The following is an 18,668-nucleotide window of genomic DNA, read 5'->3' on the forward strand; positions in this document are numbered from 1 at the left end:
TGGAACTGTTTATCTCTTTGATATCATTAATCTTAAATTCCCTTGGTTACCTTTGAGGCATTTCAGTTACTGTAACCAAAAAAGAGAATAAACTTTCGGAATCCCTGGGCATTTTTTGTCTAGGACTTTCTCTATTGACATCTCTGTAACCTGAACTCATGTAACCTACACCAGATGTAAGAACAGTTTTTGAAACCAAGCTAATTTTTTTTTCCTTGATTGAGGAAAACTACACAAAGTTAAACTTAAAGACAATAAGTTTTATTACCATTAATTGCAACAATTCCCCGTTATTATTTCCATTTTTGAGAGAAATAAAAGTTCTCAATCAACTTTGAAAGAAGTGAAAATTCTAAATTAACTTCAGTTGAAAGAAGTGCTAAATCACCTCTTACATTTATAAATATGAGCTGTCGAATATGTACTAGAATTTTGCCTAATTTGACAACATTTTGTTCTTCGCAGAAGAAAGAAGCTCATGATTTTGATTACAACTTTCACATGGCAAATGAGACAATTAAAATATTTCAGCTAACATAAACTAAAAAAGTTAAAACAACTGCAATTTATATTTGTAAGAATGATTGTTGTAGTTGTTTTTGGATTGTAACTTATTAAGCAACTTTTTTAAATTAATTTTGGCATACTACACATGAATTTCCATATCAATTATCAAATAATATAATATTGTAGATCAGAATACCTAAACTTGTTAGTGAAGTGTTACTACAGAATGTTGTTTACTAATCTATCAAAATTGTTGCACTTTTTAGAATAATTCCTGAAATAAGTTACATGCCATTCTTACTAAGTTTCACATTAGCTAAAATTTAACTTTATGTGAGATTAATACTTCTTTAAATATCAACATTTATCTTTAACATAAATAAAAAAGCTGTACTTTCAGCATCTTAAGACATTTATAACAAACACAAAAACAATTTTTTGGCTAGCAATCAGGTCTTGAAGGTACTCAGGCAGGCTGTTACCTCAAAAGAGTGAGTGAAAAAAAAACTAACTAAAAATTAAAACAAACTATTTCAAAAAAGTGATTTTGGTAAAGCATGAAGAGGTATGAATTCTGCAAGTTGTTCTTCATTCTTGATAAAAACAATCTTGTTTGATGTCACCTCATGTAACCTAATGAAGTGAATATAGAAGCAAATATCAGTAATGAATAATTATATTCAAAACAGACACCTGTCCAGGTTTTTTTCAATCTTGGATCTTCCGGGGCAATCCCCTCCTCAAGTGTTACAGTTGGTTCTAAATTTCAATGAAACTAACCACAGTCTGATAAGTGCCCAACATCCAGTGAAAATAAATGGTGAATTTACAATCAAGCACTTTCCAAGTCTTTCAGGATATCGTCTGGACAGAAGCCAAATGAGCTGCTTTACAAATCCATAGTCCATGTTGCTAAATGCGAAACCCTATGGATCAAACAAAGCAGCATTCACTTTACTTAAAATGTGATAAGGACTAATGACTATGGTAAAGCAGACATGGTTAGATGCTACTCATGCTTTACAGATTTAATGAATGTAACCAAAGAAGTTACAATTTCAACACTCCTGTCCTGGGTCTAGGAGTGTTGAAATGTTGGGTCTATGAATTGTAGCTTCTTCGGTTACATTCATTAAATCTGTAAACCAGAGTAGCATCAAAACATGTCTGATCCTACTTCCTGAATTTTAAAGTCAAACAGAGTCAGTGATATTAAATAAAACTAATAATTCAGTTTAATTTAAAAAGTAGCTGGCTTATTAGTAACCTACATGTAAGTAACCAATTAATTCTGTCTACTGCTGGTTTTAAATGATAACATGATCAACTTACCTTTAAATCAAAGGTGATGCAAAGGTTGTCAATCACATCTTCGTCACATCTTCTTGTTGCCTCCTCCTTTAGACATAAGGAAACAATTCAGTCAAGTTATCTGTATTGAATGCTTTTTACTTGTTCAGTCACATATCTCAACCCCTGAACCCCAAAGAGTGACTAACTTCTCTTTACAATACCAACCCTGAATCAAACATCAAGGTCATGAGAATAAGGAGAATGATCACCAATTAAAGAGACTCTTGGTTGTTCTTATAAACAAATTCTCTTTGTCAACACCTAGGGAAATGTATAGAGAACAGTGTGGAGAATATACATACTGATGTTGAGGTGTAAAGAGTTAAAATTGTATTGATTACCCTGCTTATGGTGAACAACCACAACCATTGTCATGAGCAAGTTGTGGCCAGTTGCCTGATAACTAGGATCACATACCAAAATGTAAATAATGAACTTGGTGATGACATTTAAATCTCTGGTTCTTGCATCATGATTCCTTACTGTCACAAGAATGATAGGCCTACAGATATCAAAATATGTTGGCTGAATTCAATGATCAAACAATGGTTATGTAAAATAAACACCTTACTCTAAAACTTAACGTTGATCACAGCATAGCTATTTGCAGAAAGGTAAAAAAACTGATCTAATGTTAAAGTGGGTTATAACTGACTCTTGGCGAGTCTATAGAGGGGGAGGGTCGAGGGGGTTCTTTGGTATCATAAAGGGGGAGGGGTGGGTGCCAGGGACAAGGAAGAGGGGAAATGGTGGAAGGTTGTTTGAGGGGATGATGTCTGTTTCAGGAAATAAACATAACTAGCACAAAAAAGAAGCAGTAAAACTAACCTTAAATAAATATACAACTCCTGACAAATAAAAGTATTGGAGCTCACCTTCCTCTGTGATCTGGAAATTCTAACACTACAGCCTTATCCAAAGCAATTTGTTCTTCAATATCATCATCCCCTCTGCTCAAACAGTTGACTCCATATTCTTCTCTCCAGTTGATGTACTTAATCAAGGCAGTGTATGCTTCATCTACATCATCAAATCCCCGCAGAAAACGTCTCAGGCAAGAATCTGTCTGAGCCTGAAATAGAAATCACATAAAAAGGTGTTCATTGAATGACAAGGTTTTCACTAGAAAACATAATAGATACATGATCTGAACTGAGGAGGGGAATTAATTAAATTACCACCCTTCTAGAGCACTTCAGAAACAGTCCCCCAAAGACCTGAAAAATTTGAACATTTAAAAATTTTGAGAAGTGATTTCTAGAATTTTGCAACATATTTGAGAACCTTCTTTAACCTTAAAATGGACATTTGGATCAGTTCATAGAAAATCAAATTCCAATTTGCCAAGCACCAGCTTCAAATAACAACCAAGGGTAAGAGGGCTGTCCTGACAGGGGATGCAGGCCACTAAATTAATTTATCTATTATTCATTTATTTATTAATTGCTTAATAGTCATCTTCATGTTAACTAGAAGCATAAATTATGCCATATATAAATTCCAACCTATTTTTAGAAATGATGTACTTCTAGAAAGCACTCCAGAAAAATAATTATAATAATTATTATGACTTTTCCAACAGTTTCTACACGCAGTCAGAATCAGAAAAAACTTTGTTGCTGTTTCATTATTTTTTCCATTTTATGTTAGGAAAATAATTAACAATATTTTCTCTGCAATTTTGACTTTAAAAAATGAAAGAAGGAAAGACGTTTTTAAAGTAACACCAAACAACACAACAAATTACCTAAGACGTATCCACAACTTGCGTATGTTTGCTTTAGTACATATTCTAAACAATTTTTTATTTACCTGTAAAAACCATTCTCTAATTTTCAAAATACAGAGAAATTGGATTTTCATCGCTAAATACAAACCTTTCTTAGTTTGACAGATGCAAATTACTTTAATTACAGAAGGAAAGTATACGTAGCCTCCTCAAAAGAAGAGGCGCCACAGAATTTCGCACCAAACATTAAGCTGATCGAAAAAAAAATACATACCTTAAGTGGTTCTGCATCAAAGAGTGGCTGAAATTAAAAAAAAATAAGTTGCAAAATATATTAAACTAAATAACACTTCATGTGAAATCTCGATTTCGTTTCTAGGCTTTCGAAAAAATCCCAAAAAAATTTGACAAGGTAATTCATTTCGTGAAATTAATAACCGGCTAAGATCCTGAAACTCACGGGTTTTGCTCAAGTCAGACTGTGTTCTATAACAGTCACGTAGTAGGAAAACGCGACAGAAATTAATGTCTGATTCTAAAACTGAAATAAATGGAAAATACATTTGGCGGGATCTTAATTGCTAAATTTACCTGAAGGCGATTTTTCAATTCTTCGAAGTTTTCTTCGAATGACGTACCGGCGATCTCTATAGACATATTTCGCTCAACCTTGCCATTTTTCGAGTCCGATTTCAGCATTTACGAAAAACCTATGTACGAAACTAAGGTGTCTGTATCCAGATAATCAATAATTTATCCGGAAGCCTCAACGGAAAAACCTGTGCGTTGTTGATTCACCCGGATGGCAAACATAAGGACCACAGATAAACACAACTTGTGCGGCTTGGAAATTTGCCGCGAACAATAGCATAAAAGGTAGAATCTGATTGGCTGACGACACAGAGAGGAATCAGACAACAGCTTTTCTTACATGAAGCCCCACGTGCGTTAGAATCAAAGATGGCGGCTGCTACGTTGGAATACGAAGCGATCGATGCTTCTTCGAATGTGCAGCCCCTTGTTGGTACGTCTTTTCAAAGATTGCTTTACTTTAGCATTATTTAGGTGCTGAATTCCTAAAATATTATAAACGATATTAGCCAGCCGTTTTTATCGCAATCATGGTTGTGTCTTGTGTCTTCAATCGCCTTAACAAACTTGTCGCAAACTTTTCAAGCTGAAACTTTATTGTGTTGATATTTCAAGGATTTGTACGGTTCTTTATGATTTTGGTGGTACAGCGAGTCCCTATGTCCTCCCTATGCCCTTGAAACTACAGCCATGTTGAATATACAAAACTCATTTCAATGTTTCTTCCTTTAGTCAATTTCACGAATGGAAACTTAAAGCAAAACAGTGCGAGTAAAAGGATACGATTTGGTTGTTATCATTGGGCGGATAGAGGAGATAAAAGAAAAAGACAGAGGAAAACTGTGGTATGCCATCAAAATATGAGAAAATATTTTGTATTTATGTAAAAGGCATTCTCAGCTCTGGTTAAAATTTTCCTTAAAAAGGATAGTACCCTAATTTCTTGGCCTCCATCCCAGAGCCCCTTGTGTTCTTACACTGTTGGTCACGTTTCTTGAAAGGGAATCAAATTGACCTTAACCCTTTGACCCCCAGGTGTGACCAGCATTTAATTTGTCCTCAAAATATCACCCCTGACATTATGGTCACATTAATATCAGTGTCACACTGATGAAGGAAATGATCGCCAATGAAGGAAGCTCTTGATTGTCAAACAAATTCTCCTTGTCAACACTGTGGGAATGTATAGAGAACAGTATAGAGAATGTGTATACTGATATTGGAGTGTAAAGGGTTGATGCAGCATGTGAGACCTGAAAAGATATCCAAAAGCGATTGGAAGTTGTTCTTGCAGCAGAAATATGGTATTACGGGTTTCAGTCAGTGTCTGTGAGAAAACAACATCACAGACAGAGAGTACATGTAAATAGTTAATTCTCTTGTGTTGATTTGTGGTTGGCTCCAAGATTGCAGAAACAGATGGCATGGAATACACTGGTTGCAACTTTGGGCAATTTTCAAGATCAAGCGGTCTTTGCAAGTGAGTGAAAATTATTTTCCAGATCATAACAGCTGTATCATGATTGACTTGTGGAGGATGCTATTGAAGATGTTTTTTTTTTATGTGTCAGTGACTTGTACTTTTCTATTTATAGTCTTTTATGTGATCAGAATCCATATTCACAGTCAACTGATCACTTGTGGTCTTCAGGCAATATTGGAATTAGTCTTAAGTTCTTTGCAAGGTTTAATTGTTGCATCTTGCAACTGTAACCATTTATCAAGTGAAGAATTATCACATTGACAGAGGTTCTAAAAGAGTATTCTGTAAAAAGAAGTAAAAAATTGTACAAACCTTTCAAAACGATCGTTCATAATGCCTCAAAGTCATTGTCTTTTGAGCTGATGGAAATTGCTGAACATACATGTCTAATTGATTTTAAAATGTACTATAGGTATGTTCTTGGTGTTTACAATGAAAGAACAGAAGTAATGAAGATGTATGACACTGAAATGGTCACACTTCAACCAAAAGTCCTGGGTAATAACAAACATCACTATTTACTGAATGATCATTTGTTTTATGTAATGGAAGATAAAATAGATCACAACTCTTAAATCTACATTGCAACTTGACATTTTTACTCTAAAGGTTAAGATTTTGATGGTTCTTAATCAGCAATTGTTTAAGTCCACTTAAGGCCTGTGTATATGAATATATAATGCAAAGAACACGATCTAGTTTTTTTTTCAAGGGTCACTTCAAAAGAATTGTAATACAATATTGTTTTATTCACTGTGATGTAAAACATCACTAATGAAGTATTATCATGTGTCAGCAGTATACAGGTAAAATATTCCATTCCACAATGGAAAATACTATATCAGACGATAAATGATTAACACCACATTGTTATAATAATATACATATTTCAGCTACTGGTAAGCAAGCATTAGTGTCAAGCAAAATGACAGATGCTTACTTTCCTGTGTTCAATTCATTTTACCAACTAAAATTATAGGTGTAAATACTGGTAGTTATTTGTTTTGAATTTTTTTTTATCAACACCCAATTTTTGCCAATATCAGAACCCTTAGAAAGAAATTCACAATGAAATGAATAGTGGAACAAAAATTTATTTTTTCATTTTGAGAAATCACATTGAATTTCTCATGGATGATTTTAAATTGATGCAGATTATCCATTATGGAGGGTGTGACAGTGGTAAAAACTTTTTCAGATACCAGAAGTACTGAGACAAACCAAGGAGAGGATGAAGAGGACAATAAAATTGATCTTACTTTTCTCCAAAAGGTTTGTTAAAGTAATCATTTGTCAGCTCATTCTTAACAATAGTAAAGGCTTGGGGTTCATTTTATGCTCATGATAAGTTAAATAAAATCCTCTTCTTAAATACCAATCTATTTATCAGATAATGATTAATTAAATCAGGATCAAAAGCTAACTGGCTTGTTTGATTCACATTTAGAATGACCTCCTAACAGAAGCTTTTGGAAGTAAAAGAAAGAAAAGGGCAATGGCTTCTCGACAGCGAAACAAAGTGGACGACACTGATCTGAATTTAAAAGTTTCTGACGTTTTAGAGTCATTAGCTAAGGAACCTGTAGAAACAACAGGTTTGTGAATTATATGACATATCCTTTTTTTTTTTGGACATCAGGAGACTTAATAGAGTTGAAAACACTCTTAGACTTACAGCCAAGGGCAAGAAACTTGGCAGACATTGCTTTATACATATGGCCTAGGTTGTTCAAAGCTGGGTAAAGGTAACCCAAGGTTTGTGTGACATTTGATTGCAGGTCTGAAAGCTTTAAGAGAAAATTCAGTTCAAATCTTTTTGCTTCCAATTTTATCACTGGATGTTCTAAAAAGAATAGTGAAAATTTTCCCTAAAATACTTTTGAACAAAGAAATAAAGGAACCTGAATTAAAATTTAACCCTGGGTTAAGGCTAATCGGCCTTCGAACAACTGGGCCATGGTCAGTTATCAGCGAGTTCTTGAAGCAAACAAGAGAGCTTGTTAACCTGCTCTCTGTTTCTAATTTCTATAAAACATGAGAAAGAAAGTTACATATGAAATAACTGTGCTGTTTATTTAATATTTAGTTTTAGTCTAATTGCTTACCAGTTGATTAAAAAGATTTCAGCACTGTAGTTGGTAGGGGATTATGTGATCCTCTGTTATCATCACTTGGCAATATTACAAATGGTCAATGTGCATTTTGTCAATGTTTTTGTGGACTAACATGAAACAAAAATAGTGAAGTGGCTCTGGTTATCATCTTATTGGATGATGAAACTTTGGGACAAGAAAGGAAACTTCCTGAATGAAATAGGAGTTTGTAAACATATTTTTGTATTTTGATGTTGTGTTGATTGCAGATGGTGTAGAGCAGCAATCCACCATTCCTCCATATAATTTGAAGGCTACAACAGCAGCTGATGTATATAAATTAAATGATAGTATCCTTTTGGATGTGTTTTTACCCTCCAGTAAAACTGAATTTTTAAAAAATATCTTTTTAATTTTGTACAAAATTGTTGCATTCACATTTTCTGTTTTCAGGCCCTTCTTTAAGGCCCAAATTTCTTTGTCTACAGTTTGAGTCAACCCTTTAACTCACAAGATCTGACTGTAAATTCCCTCCTCTAGATGCTACACATTTCTGTGCAAATCAGATATGAGAATTTGGTGTTAGATCAAGATAAAAACTTTAACCTGATAAGTTTGAGTATTCTCATGATCTGTTTGCTGGATAATGTATGGATATTATGGGGAGAAAATACATGTTAATCACTTTTGGGAGTTAGTTGAGCCTCAACCTTCCTTGTTTTTTTGTACTTTTAAAAATTTCATTTTTATTTACCACTTTTAGTTAACTTTTTTTCACTTGACTGTATGTTTGAAAGGATTTCAAAATTTTCTACACTGAACAACTTAAAAAATTGGGACATGGATTCCTTGAATGGCTCAGAATTAAACTCTGCAGAACCCACAATTTCAAAGTATCTTTCACCATAGATGAGTATGGCTAAAAAGTTAAAAAAGAATTAGTACATGTTGGTAAAACATTTTCCTTAACTCATTTAAGTTATTTCTCCTGGGGAGTATGAAGCACTACAAAGAATTTCACAGGAAATCAAGAATGCAGACAAAGAGAAAATTTCTGAATGGAGAAATGAAAAGAGGTACAGAGAAGGTCTTGAAGGTGCCATTTGGCAATTTATGATCATGAAATGGTTGCAAGAAATAACAGTTTATCCATTAGGAAAAAATAGTCATGAGAGTAATAATAGAAAAAAAGAAGGCTAGCTGGAAATCACTTTTGGAGGTTCACTTCAAATCTCATCTTGGACAACTAACAAGGGAATGAATTTTTTTAAAGGAAATGATAGATTATTGATAAAATTTTATTTGTCTTGCATTTAATTAACTTCAGACCATTGTCAATAAGTAACGAAAACAATGCAGCATGTGGCATTACTGCCAGTAAAGTTCACCAGATGGGCAACTTGCGGTAGAAGTGAAGTCACTAGAATTTTTATTCTATCCATCATGGTAGCCAAAATGGTTACAGCTTTTAGCAATGCAGTGATGTGTCTCCTTTATGAACTGAATCTCTGTCCTCTAATAATTACAAGTAACGTATTCATTACATTTAACAAGACAAGGTGTTTTAATGCTATTCAAATTCATAAACAGCGACTCTGCTTTTACAAACCTCCCTCAACAAGACAGGAACATGGAATCAATAACTTTTGGGTTGAATTTATTGACCTTCAAGAAAGCTTAATAATGGTATGCCTTCAACAAATTTCTCAACAGGTTCCCAGAATATGTACTTCAGCATATCGCTGTGATGTCAGTCAAGTCTACCAAGCGACTTCATCAATCATGTTGCCTTCTGTATTTATCATACATGATGACACTGTACAGTCTCAACTATCAGGACCTCAGGAAGAAAGGTAAATAGATAAGAAATGTTAGCAGATTTTTGTTAACCTTGCATTCTCTCAAGAAGCATTATCTTATGTGATTTAATTAGTTTACTTAAATGTATTAAATTAGTCTAAATCTCTGACCCCCACAATTGACCAGCATCTTATTTCTCCCTAAATTATCACCTGTGAATCAAATGTTAAGGTCATGAGAATGAAGGAAATGATCACCATCTAAAGAAGCTCTTGATTAGTACACAAATTCTCTTTATTTGTGCCATAGGAAATGTATAGAGAACAGTATGGAGAATATGCATACTGATGTTAGAGTTCAATCCTTATTTCAGATCCTTTACCTATGGTACCAGCTGGGATTAAGAAGAAACTGTTATCCTCATTTTCTTTGGAAAAAGGAAGATCTAGGTATGCTATGCCGAGAACATGTCCTCTCTTTTCAACAGTGATATAAAACTGAGTTAAAGTCATTTGCCATGTTTGATGTCAAGAATTATAACTCTTGTCGAGTCCCTCAACACCACAAAGAGGTGGGTAGAATCATTCTTCAACAACTAGCCCCAATTGTTTTTAAGCAGAAAAGTTGCTCAGCATGTAAATATCCCATCCACTGGTGAGCGATTTAACAGATCTGGTGTTTGCTTGCATACACCAGTATGGAGTCATTGCCATACTCACAGGTTCATGTTTTAGTTTACTCATTGGGTAAGCTGTGGGATACGCAACAGCTAGGGCTTTGTGGCTTGTAAGACTAAGGGGGTCAATGTCAGAGCAATTTTGCACCTACCTCTCCCTAACCCAACAACAATTAACTGATAACAAGTAAGGGATAATGTCGCATTAGGGGAGGGGTAGGTGTGCAGTTTCTTCGATGCGGACATTGATCCGACTAAGTAATTGATGATCGTTGATTCCTGAACAGAAATTTGTTTCTTTCCCCTGCAGGGCGGTTCCAAAACGACTGAAGGACAAGTTAGTGTCGTATATATTAGTGCTGGCTTTGATGATAGATGAATTTTCATTAGACTTTGCAGTTATCATGAAAGACCTCAAGATGCCCATCCCAAGGTATTGAAAACAAAATACATGCTGTTGTCACTGACATGAGTTTTTGTACTTTGTGAGAAAATAAACCTTTAATAGTAATATACAAGCAAGCTGGATCTCTACGAAGGCAATATACTTAAAAAGGTTTTTGTTTTTACAGATTAACAAATCATCTGAAAGCAGTTGGCTGTATTATATCATCATCGAGAGTGGGGCCAGGAAAGAAAAAAATGGATGACGGTACCAGTATTGTAAATAAAACTGCTGTTCTCAAGGTTCCTCTCCCTCCTCATTTCCCATCAGGAAGGCCTATCAGTTTCACTGGCAAATGAAGCCCGTATTTGTCAACCTTTTCCCATATTAACAGAGTATAAGATGTACGAGTTATGTGAATAAATTCGAAGATTGATAACAGCTGTGTTTCCTCTGTTTTCTTGTTTTTGGAAAGGAAAAAATGGATGTTTTTGGAAAACAACAATGAGATTTTTGTGCTTGTAACTTAACTCTTTCCATAAAATTCCTTAACGCAGTTGTGTGGACAATTGAGCGCAAAAAACGCTATTGTGGGTGAAAGTATTGTTCTTCATTTACTTGAGACGAGAACAGACACCTGAAAATGCCTGCTTCCATCAAAAGAGACTTGAGCAAGGGGCGTTATGAGACGCAGACGGCCATAGATATTTGAGAGTTCTTTTCTTTATTTAGATCTGAAATCTCCAAAGAAACTAAGATAATAGAGAGATTTAACACCGCGTTTATGTGAAACGTGAACGACAAAAGTAAACGCGTGATCACGATTTTCCCGCTATTTTTTCACGTTGGCCGCTTCAACGTGAAAGTAAACTGTTTCGCGTTTGCCGTTTACGTAAGATTTTGTTCCCTTTTTCTCTCATAGAGTAGAAGTTAAATCGCCGGAAAAAGTGCACAAACACTACTACCCGTAAGTTATAAAAGGGAAAATGAAGTTTCATGTTAAAAATCCTTAAATTGCCGCACTTCTCTTCAATAGACAGCTGCAAGAGCTCGCGTTCACTCGTGAGATGGCTTCCAGTCCATAACGAAGTGACGTAAGCCTACGCGAATCTACAGCAGTAAGGTTCACGGTATCTTACGTGAATGGGTCAGCTGACGTTTGCCGTTTCACGTAAACGCGATGCTAATAATCTCTCCAATTATGCTGAAGCGACGGCTGACGTTAAATTGCTCCAAAAGTAGCATCATCATCATCATCATCACCGTTCCCGTTTCAAAGTCGTCTTTTCTTAACTGGCGGTGGGGAATGTGTAATGATCCTTTTAATTTTGCTCTTGTTATCTCGTCTTGTTTTATTAGCGCACAAATTTTGTTTAATACCTAACATTAATTACCATTCATTTATGTTTTTTTTTAAAATATGTATATATCAGTCATAAACCAAACAGTCATTTCAGTTCTGACAAAATACTATGACTCAGATATAACTTTTGCTGCGCGGTTTTGTCTCTTCGGCTTCCCGGAGGTGAATGGTACTTGATAATCACTTTCGATCTAGCCAATTAGCGGGCGCTAGGGGCGCTATAGTTTATCATTAGGGACCTTACGATCCGACAACGGCGACGGCGACGTGGGACTTTTTTACTTCCGGTTACGTACTGCGCATGAGTAGATTTCTGGGACGGCGGTGTCCCTTCACGCGCGAACGTCTAGAAGCCTTGTTTGACGTTGTGCGAAAACGTGGAAATTAAAACCCAACTATGGCAAATGAATCAAGGTAAAAACGAGACTTTGCGACTAAATTTAAAGAATACTAGTTTGTTTGAAATATCCGAAACGAACAGAGCGTGGAGTCTTTTGTATACGACCACAAACTGAATGGAGAGAGATTTGACTTATTTTGCTTTGTATTTGTTTGTGATTGTACTTCACTCGCTATCACTGAGCTTTCTTATCACTTACTTTCCAACTTTTTTCTCGATCAAAAAAAGAGAACAATTAAGCTTAATTTTATTTTGGGTTTACTTGGAAATAGTAGAGAGATTTTGTCGGCAGCGGTATTAGATTCGACCGATGCAAAGTGTATAAATACTTTCATTGAGCTAATTTTCATTTATAATCGTAGATTAACCTTATTTTACAAGGAACTCACTGGCTGGGTTGAAGAGTTATATCGACGAATTCCGATACCGCAAATATTGCTATATTAATAACTGAATCAAAAACAAATACAAAACAGAGAATCGTAGAGAAGCACGAATTCTTCAGCGTTAATCAAACGGGAAGCATGAGCCAGGAGAATAGTGTCACGGAACTTTGGCATGGCTTTCTAAAAAACTTTCGTTGACTTAAACACGATAAACATCAATGACCGTCGTCAACGTTCTCGCTCGTAAAATTCGTAATCTCAATTTTGGCGGGAACGCCAACACGACGTGGCCCCGCTCGACCCAGACTTCTCACGTTGCCGTCGCCGTCGCCGTTGCCGGATCGTAAGGTCCCTATTTCCACAGAGTGACGCCTCACCCCTCTGCTCGTCCAAAGATAGAGGGTTCAGGAATCTGAAATGGTCACGCGGTTGCTGCTTCTGAGATGTCAAGCTGCTACCTAAAAAAACATTGAGTATGCAGTTTTTCAGAGAACAAAGGCGGGGAAAACAACATGAAAGAAACAACATGTCAAAATTGACAACGTGTCAAGCGACAACGTGGAAGTGACAACGTCGACAATGTTTAAGCATAATATCGGAAGCGATGTCTTTGAAAACAATATTCCACGGTGACGTCATTTCAAATGCTTTTGTTCATAGTAAAGCTTTTTAAAAAGATACTTCATTAAAGACCGGTTCAGCACGCACCTCATCTAACACATTCTACTAGGAGAAGTCCTTCCTTCATTAGCGACAGCTCGAAGGCGACAACTCGAAGGTGACAACTTGGAAGGGGCGATAACTTGCGACCTTTCTCCTCGGGGCGGTCTCTAGTAAACAGGTGAACTTTGACGACGCGAGAAAACCGTAACATGGCGACGCTTTCGACAATAACACTGTCTCTACCAACGCTACTTTTAGCTCTTCTATTTATCAACTCGGCTCTTTCAGCACGGATTGCAGGGTTTCATGCTATAGGAGGATCACAGTACATTAACACGAGGAACGTTTTAGAGGAACTGGCCTCAAGGGGACACGAGGTGAACCACTTAATTACGTAACACGAGTCTCGCTGCACGCTCACACAAGTTTATCTCACTGATTTGATGATAATCGATATTTTTTTTTCTGTTATAGATTTATCGTACGGATGTACCAATTTATGATGATAATAGTTATGATTATTACAATTAAACAATAATACTAATGATGGTGCTAATAATAATTCTTTCTATTTGCTATTACTATTATTATTATTACTAATGGTCTCATTTCAATGTTATTAGGAATTTTTTTTCAATTTTGGGCACCTGCGAACAATATAACCCTTTTTGACTGACCAAAGTGATAAATTTCTCTTTTCAAGATCAATACACATTTAATGAGAACGGTGATTTATTTAACTATGTACTTGATTTTGAAAGGTTGTACTGGTTGTTGCATCATCTTTTAAAAAATTCAAACCAAGTGAGAAAGTGCCACACAAGATTTACCAAGTGCCATATGAACCAGGCTTCATGGAGAAAACTATGTTACCACTTGAACTGGAGGGGAAAATGCTAGAGCTGATGTTCAAAATGAAAGATGTCTTCCAAGTTATGTGTTATGTAATAAACCTCGATTCCAAGAAAATGCAGCAAGCAAATGGCAACAGATAAAACAGGAAAGCAAATTGGAGTAAATAAGAAAATTCAAGCAATCAGCAGCAGACAAAATTTATGTTATCCACAAGTAAATTGTAAGTAAGTAAAATGAGTGCAACCAGTTTGCAATTGGAAAGCTCAGCATTGCTGACCAAGGATGCAATGTCTTGAACTTGACTCTCTGATATGAATCCTTTTTCTCTCTGGTAGGTTACATCCCATCTGATCTCAGCTCAAATGTCAAAACTATGGACTGGTTACCCCAGAATGATCTTTTGGCTCACAAGGACATCAAAGCTTTTGTCTCCCATGTGGGACACAACAGTCTTTATGAGTCTGCATATCATGGAGTTCCATTAGTGGCATTTCCACTGGGTGGAGACCAGGATAGTAATGCTAAGAAAGCAGAGCATTTAGGCATTGGTTTAATTGTGGATCATAAGAGCAACAATGCTGCAAAGCTGTTTGAGGCAATTGAGAAAGTTATCAATGAATCACGGTGTGTAATGTGGTACATTTTGTAAAATCAAATGTTTTATTATGATCAATACCTATAGATTATATTAATAGTAATTTCTTAGCAATAATGTTTCACATCTACCCATTTTGGGATAGTTCATGATTTGATGGCGGTTGCTGCATCATCAGCACTGGACTTGACTAATTGCATAATGACCAGTTGGTTGTTCGTTTCTCATTATATGGAAAAACGTCACATAGCATATAACTTAAAAAATTTCTTAGCAAAAAAAAATCTACCCTTTCCACAGATTTAAAGAAACAGCAAAGCACATTTCTGGTTTGTTGAGGGATCGTTCACAAACACCTCTTCAAGAAGCTTGCAACTGGATAGAATACACACTCAGACATGGCGGAGCTAAGCACCTCAAAGCCCAAGTGTTTAAGGTCCCCTGGTATCAGTATTATTTACTTGATGTTATTGCCTTCCTGTTAGCAGTAGCAACTGTTACTGTCATTGTGATACGATTGATATGTAGATTTTTATGCCGCATGTGTTATAAAAAGTTTGATGGTAAAACTAAGAAGGATTAATTTTACTATCTTGTTAGTAATCCTCTCCACTCACATCTCAAGATAATCACACTTTCTCACACAGCCCCTTCACCCTCACCAACACAACAGGCACATCATTACCAAAGGCAGAGCAAACCATTAAGGTCTCTCTGCCATGCAAGTAAAACACATATGTAATTGCCAACTTGTTAAGCATGGCTAATGGTGCTTTTGCAAGTACCTGTGTACTGCTTAAGCTAAGAACAGGTCACAAATAATCAGAAATGCTAAGCAGTTTATTTCCAAACATTAGAAAAGCTTAGACACTGTGTACATTTTACAAGACCCTGAACTTAAATATTGAAATACCTTACAGAACTACTACTGCTGCTGTGTTTAATATGCAAATACATCTAAATATCAAAGTGTTTCTTCTTACAGTGAACAAACATATGGTTGATAGTTTGACCAGGAAATAACAATCAATCATGTAGTGTGGTTAAGCGAGCAATCACATAACATGACAGACAATATGCAATCCCCCCAAAAATGAAAGTGATCTCTTTGGGAGCAATGAAAGTAGTGCAATAATTAAGCATCAAAACTGAGCTCCAGATTGTGAAAGCACGAATGATGTAAGCTGCAACCTAGCAACCTAGCCTTCCAATATTTTCCTTCTGGAAGCAATTACAAAGGAACTTTAACTTAAGAAAGATTTCAGTAGATTAAATACCTAATTATTGAACATTTGCACAAGTTTAGGGTCTAAAACTTATCAGAAGTAACCACAATCTTGAAGACTTATACTAGGGGGATAAAAAGATAATTGCCCTTAAGAAGTATGTAGAGTTCATTTCCTGTAACTTTGACAAAATAAAAGGCCCATTCACTGTATGTATCCACTCTGTGGAAAGTCAAACTAAACTTACATCAGAGCGTAATTAATAACCTGGCTCCCATTCAGATTAAATGGTGCACGAGAAACAAAGAAAAACTGGCAAAAAAGAACAAATCATAGACCCATCCTACACTGCATATTCAGTTCCCCTGCCTCAATACCCAAGCTGTGTTGTATCCACAATTCATACCACAAGTACACAAGCTGAAACCTATTCATAACCTAACCAAAATACTACATTTTAACACTTTGTACACCATCGTTTAAATCGTCTACCCACAGCCTAAAACCTAAGATGGGATGAATTCAATAGCTGGCTCTTTGTTTCTCTCCTTGAGGGTTTGGGATCAAGACATGACAAACTGCTTAGAAGAGTTAATTTTTAGGTTACAAAAGGATGAAATAAAGTGACTTTTGAATTTGATAGTTTGATAATTTTGAAAAGATTTAATTATGTTATCCTAAATTTTACAATGCAGAGAATCTTTAGACATGGGTCATTTCACAAGAGGTGTAACTCTGTCACTATCATCTGAACAACTCATCTCTTTATATTTTTTAACTTCCTCCATGTAAGCTTTCCATGCTGAAGATTTGCTTTCTTCCTGTTAAAGAAAAACAAACAAACAAGGATTGAAAAGTTGGCAATAAACCATGTTCATTTATGCAGGGATGGTTCTTGCTTTGCTTTTTAAGCAACATTGCTATAGCCAAGGGGAAGTTGAATAAAAAATTTAAGGGGAACAAATGGTAACAGTGGCAGAATGATGATGAAGGAATGGTTTACAGTAACTGGATGGCTGATGATGAATTGTTCTGAAACACAAGTAGGGTCCACTGGATTCTAGATTCTTAAATACAAGGTCTGGGTTCTAGCTGTGAACAAGTCAGTGTCATACACTTCAGTAAAACAATTTACTCCTGTAGTCCTCTGTCTTCCCAGGGACCTTATTAAGTACTAGATACAAATACAATATATTTATAAATAATAAAGAGTTCAAGGAGGGGGTGACCTGTTGTAAACTGGCTCTAAGTTAAGTTGATCTTGGAAACAGATTTAATTTTGAGTGAGATTAAAAGAAGAGACCCTAACTAACATAAGTTAACAAGTAGTGTTCTATCACCTCTTCCTGAGCCTTTTTCACTGCTTCAGCTGCTTCTTTGTCCTTCTTCATTTTCTTTGCATGGATCTGCCGTGACGCACCACCCATCTTTCCAACAGTAAATTGCCTCTTACCCTAGATTTGTTAGATTAATACTAATACCATAAGACAACATCAAGCCCAAACAGCTGGTAAATACCGCTTGAAATGTTTTCCTTTTGTACATGATTAAAACCACCTTGCAACTAGTGAAGTGAATCACGATTTTTTGGTCGATAAAAAATATCATTAACTCAACCAAAGAAACAAACATGCTATCCGAGCTGCACGGTTTTGATCAGACAACAAGCAAGAGTATGTACCCAAAGTTTGAAAATGCCAAGTCTTCCTAAATCAGAGTTAAAAATTATTTTCATCTGCTGATAAAAGCGATGGAAGTGCATTGCAATGTAGAACGTTGGTGTGCAACCCCTTGTAATCTTATAAAAAATTGAAACAATTTCAACTTTGAAATAAGACAAGAGAAGAAAAACCCTTTACACCCTAACATCAGTATGTATATTATCCATACTGTTCTTTATACATTTCTTAAGGTGCTGACGAGGAGAATTCGTTTACCGATCAAAAGCTTCTTTCGTTGGTGGTCACTTCCTTTATTCTCATGATCTTAATGTGTGATTCAGGGGTGATATTGTTGGGAGAAATTAGATGCTAGTCACCCTTAGGGTTCTTGAGATATTTAAGATTATATATCTTTCTCGTTCAGCCGCGCAAAACGAAACATTCCACATAGGAATGTTTCCCCATAAAAGTTACAACTCTATCATTCTTTCCTCACTAAACCAGACCTGCTGTGTTAATGGAAGCGAAGGCCCAGGAGCTTTTCCATCGTTATCTCTCTTTGTACATGATTCTCTGTCCATTGTCTTTTCATCTTTCTTTTCACAAGTTGTACTTTGCCCAACCGTACTTTCAGATTTCGACTGCAGTTTTTGAGACTCTGCTTCCATTCGTTTCTTAAAAAGTTCAAGAAAGCTACCGTCGTTGGCAAATGTGTTTATCACAGTCGGAGTACTCGAATTTTCTCCCGTAGTATCAGTTTTAGATGGCGATCGCTTAGCCGTTTTTTCCTTCGCGGACGCCATTTTTATGCGTGATAGAATGACGAGTGGAATTTCGCTGAGACTTCTGGGTTTTACATCCTCGCCAAGAGAGGGATTGTGACGAGTCACCCCTAACTAGTT

General features: G+C 35.9%; 4 protein-coding genes across 4 annotated transcripts; 2 read left to right on the forward strand and 2 right to left on the reverse strand.

Annotated features, from left to right (window-relative positions):
* Positions 1 to 239: 239 nt before the first annotated feature.
* LOC113670670 (uncharacterized) lies at positions 240 to 4,325 on the reverse strand. Its single transcript, XM_027186847.2, has 7 exons — positions 4,181 to 4,325; positions 3,864 to 3,890; positions 2,736 to 2,932; positions 2,278 to 2,362; positions 1,840 to 1,905; positions 1,288 to 1,433; positions 240 to 1,140 (listed from the first exon to the last, which is right to left on the reverse strand). Exons 1-7 carry the CDS (start codon positions 4,286 to 4,288, stop codon positions 1,041 to 1,043), a joined length of 729 nt encoding a protein of 242 aa, XP_027042648.2. The 5' UTR covers positions 4,289 to 4,325; the 3' UTR covers positions 240 to 1,040.
* Positions 4,198 to 11,058, forward strand: LOC113670669 (DNA-directed RNA polymerase I subunit RPA49). The gene is made up of 12 exons (XM_027186846.2): positions 4,198 to 4,613; positions 4,913 to 5,025; positions 5,587 to 5,660; positions 6,076 to 6,161; positions 6,862 to 6,935; positions 7,111 to 7,258; positions 8,026 to 8,106; positions 8,736 to 8,832; positions 9,470 to 9,609; positions 9,930 to 10,005; positions 10,543 to 10,665; positions 10,805 to 11,058. Exons 1-12 carry the CDS (start codon positions 4,550 to 4,552, stop codon positions 10,974 to 10,976), a joined length of 1,248 nt encoding a protein of 415 aa, XP_027042647.2. The 5' UTR covers positions 4,198 to 4,549; the 3' UTR covers positions 10,977 to 11,058.
* A 2,437-nt stretch (positions 11,059 to 13,495) lies between these two features.
* On the forward strand, positions 13,496 to 15,605 carry LOC113670667 (UDP-glucuronosyltransferase 2A3). The gene is made up of 4 exons (XM_089191337.1): positions 13,496 to 13,806; positions 14,191 to 14,413; positions 14,620 to 14,908; positions 15,180 to 15,605. The coding sequence occupies exons 1-4, from the start codon at positions 13,639 to 13,641 to the stop codon at positions 15,460 to 15,462; spliced, it is 963 nt and encodes a 320-aa protein (XP_089047463.1). The 5' UTR covers positions 13,496 to 13,638; the 3' UTR covers positions 15,463 to 15,605.
* Positions 15,606 to 15,698: 93 nt separating this feature from the next.
* On the reverse strand, positions 15,699 to 18,587 carry LOC113670672 (telomerase RNA component-interacting RNase). Its single transcript, XM_027186849.2, has 3 exons — positions 18,273 to 18,587; positions 17,446 to 17,559; positions 15,699 to 16,926 (listed from the first exon to the last, which is right to left on the reverse strand). Exons 1-3 carry the CDS (start codon positions 18,567 to 18,569, stop codon positions 16,819 to 16,821), a joined length of 519 nt encoding a protein of 172 aa, XP_027042650.2. The 5' UTR covers positions 18,570 to 18,587; the 3' UTR covers positions 15,699 to 16,818.
* Between the last annotated feature and the right edge of the window lie 81 nt (positions 18,588 to 18,668).

Source organism: Pocillopora damicornis, chromosome 13, assembly GCF_964200805.1.
Source record: "Pocillopora damicornis chromosome 13, jaPocDami1.2, whole genome shotgun sequence".
NCBI lineage: Eukaryota > Metazoa > Cnidaria > Anthozoa > Scleractinia > Pocilloporidae > Pocillopora > Pocillopora damicornis.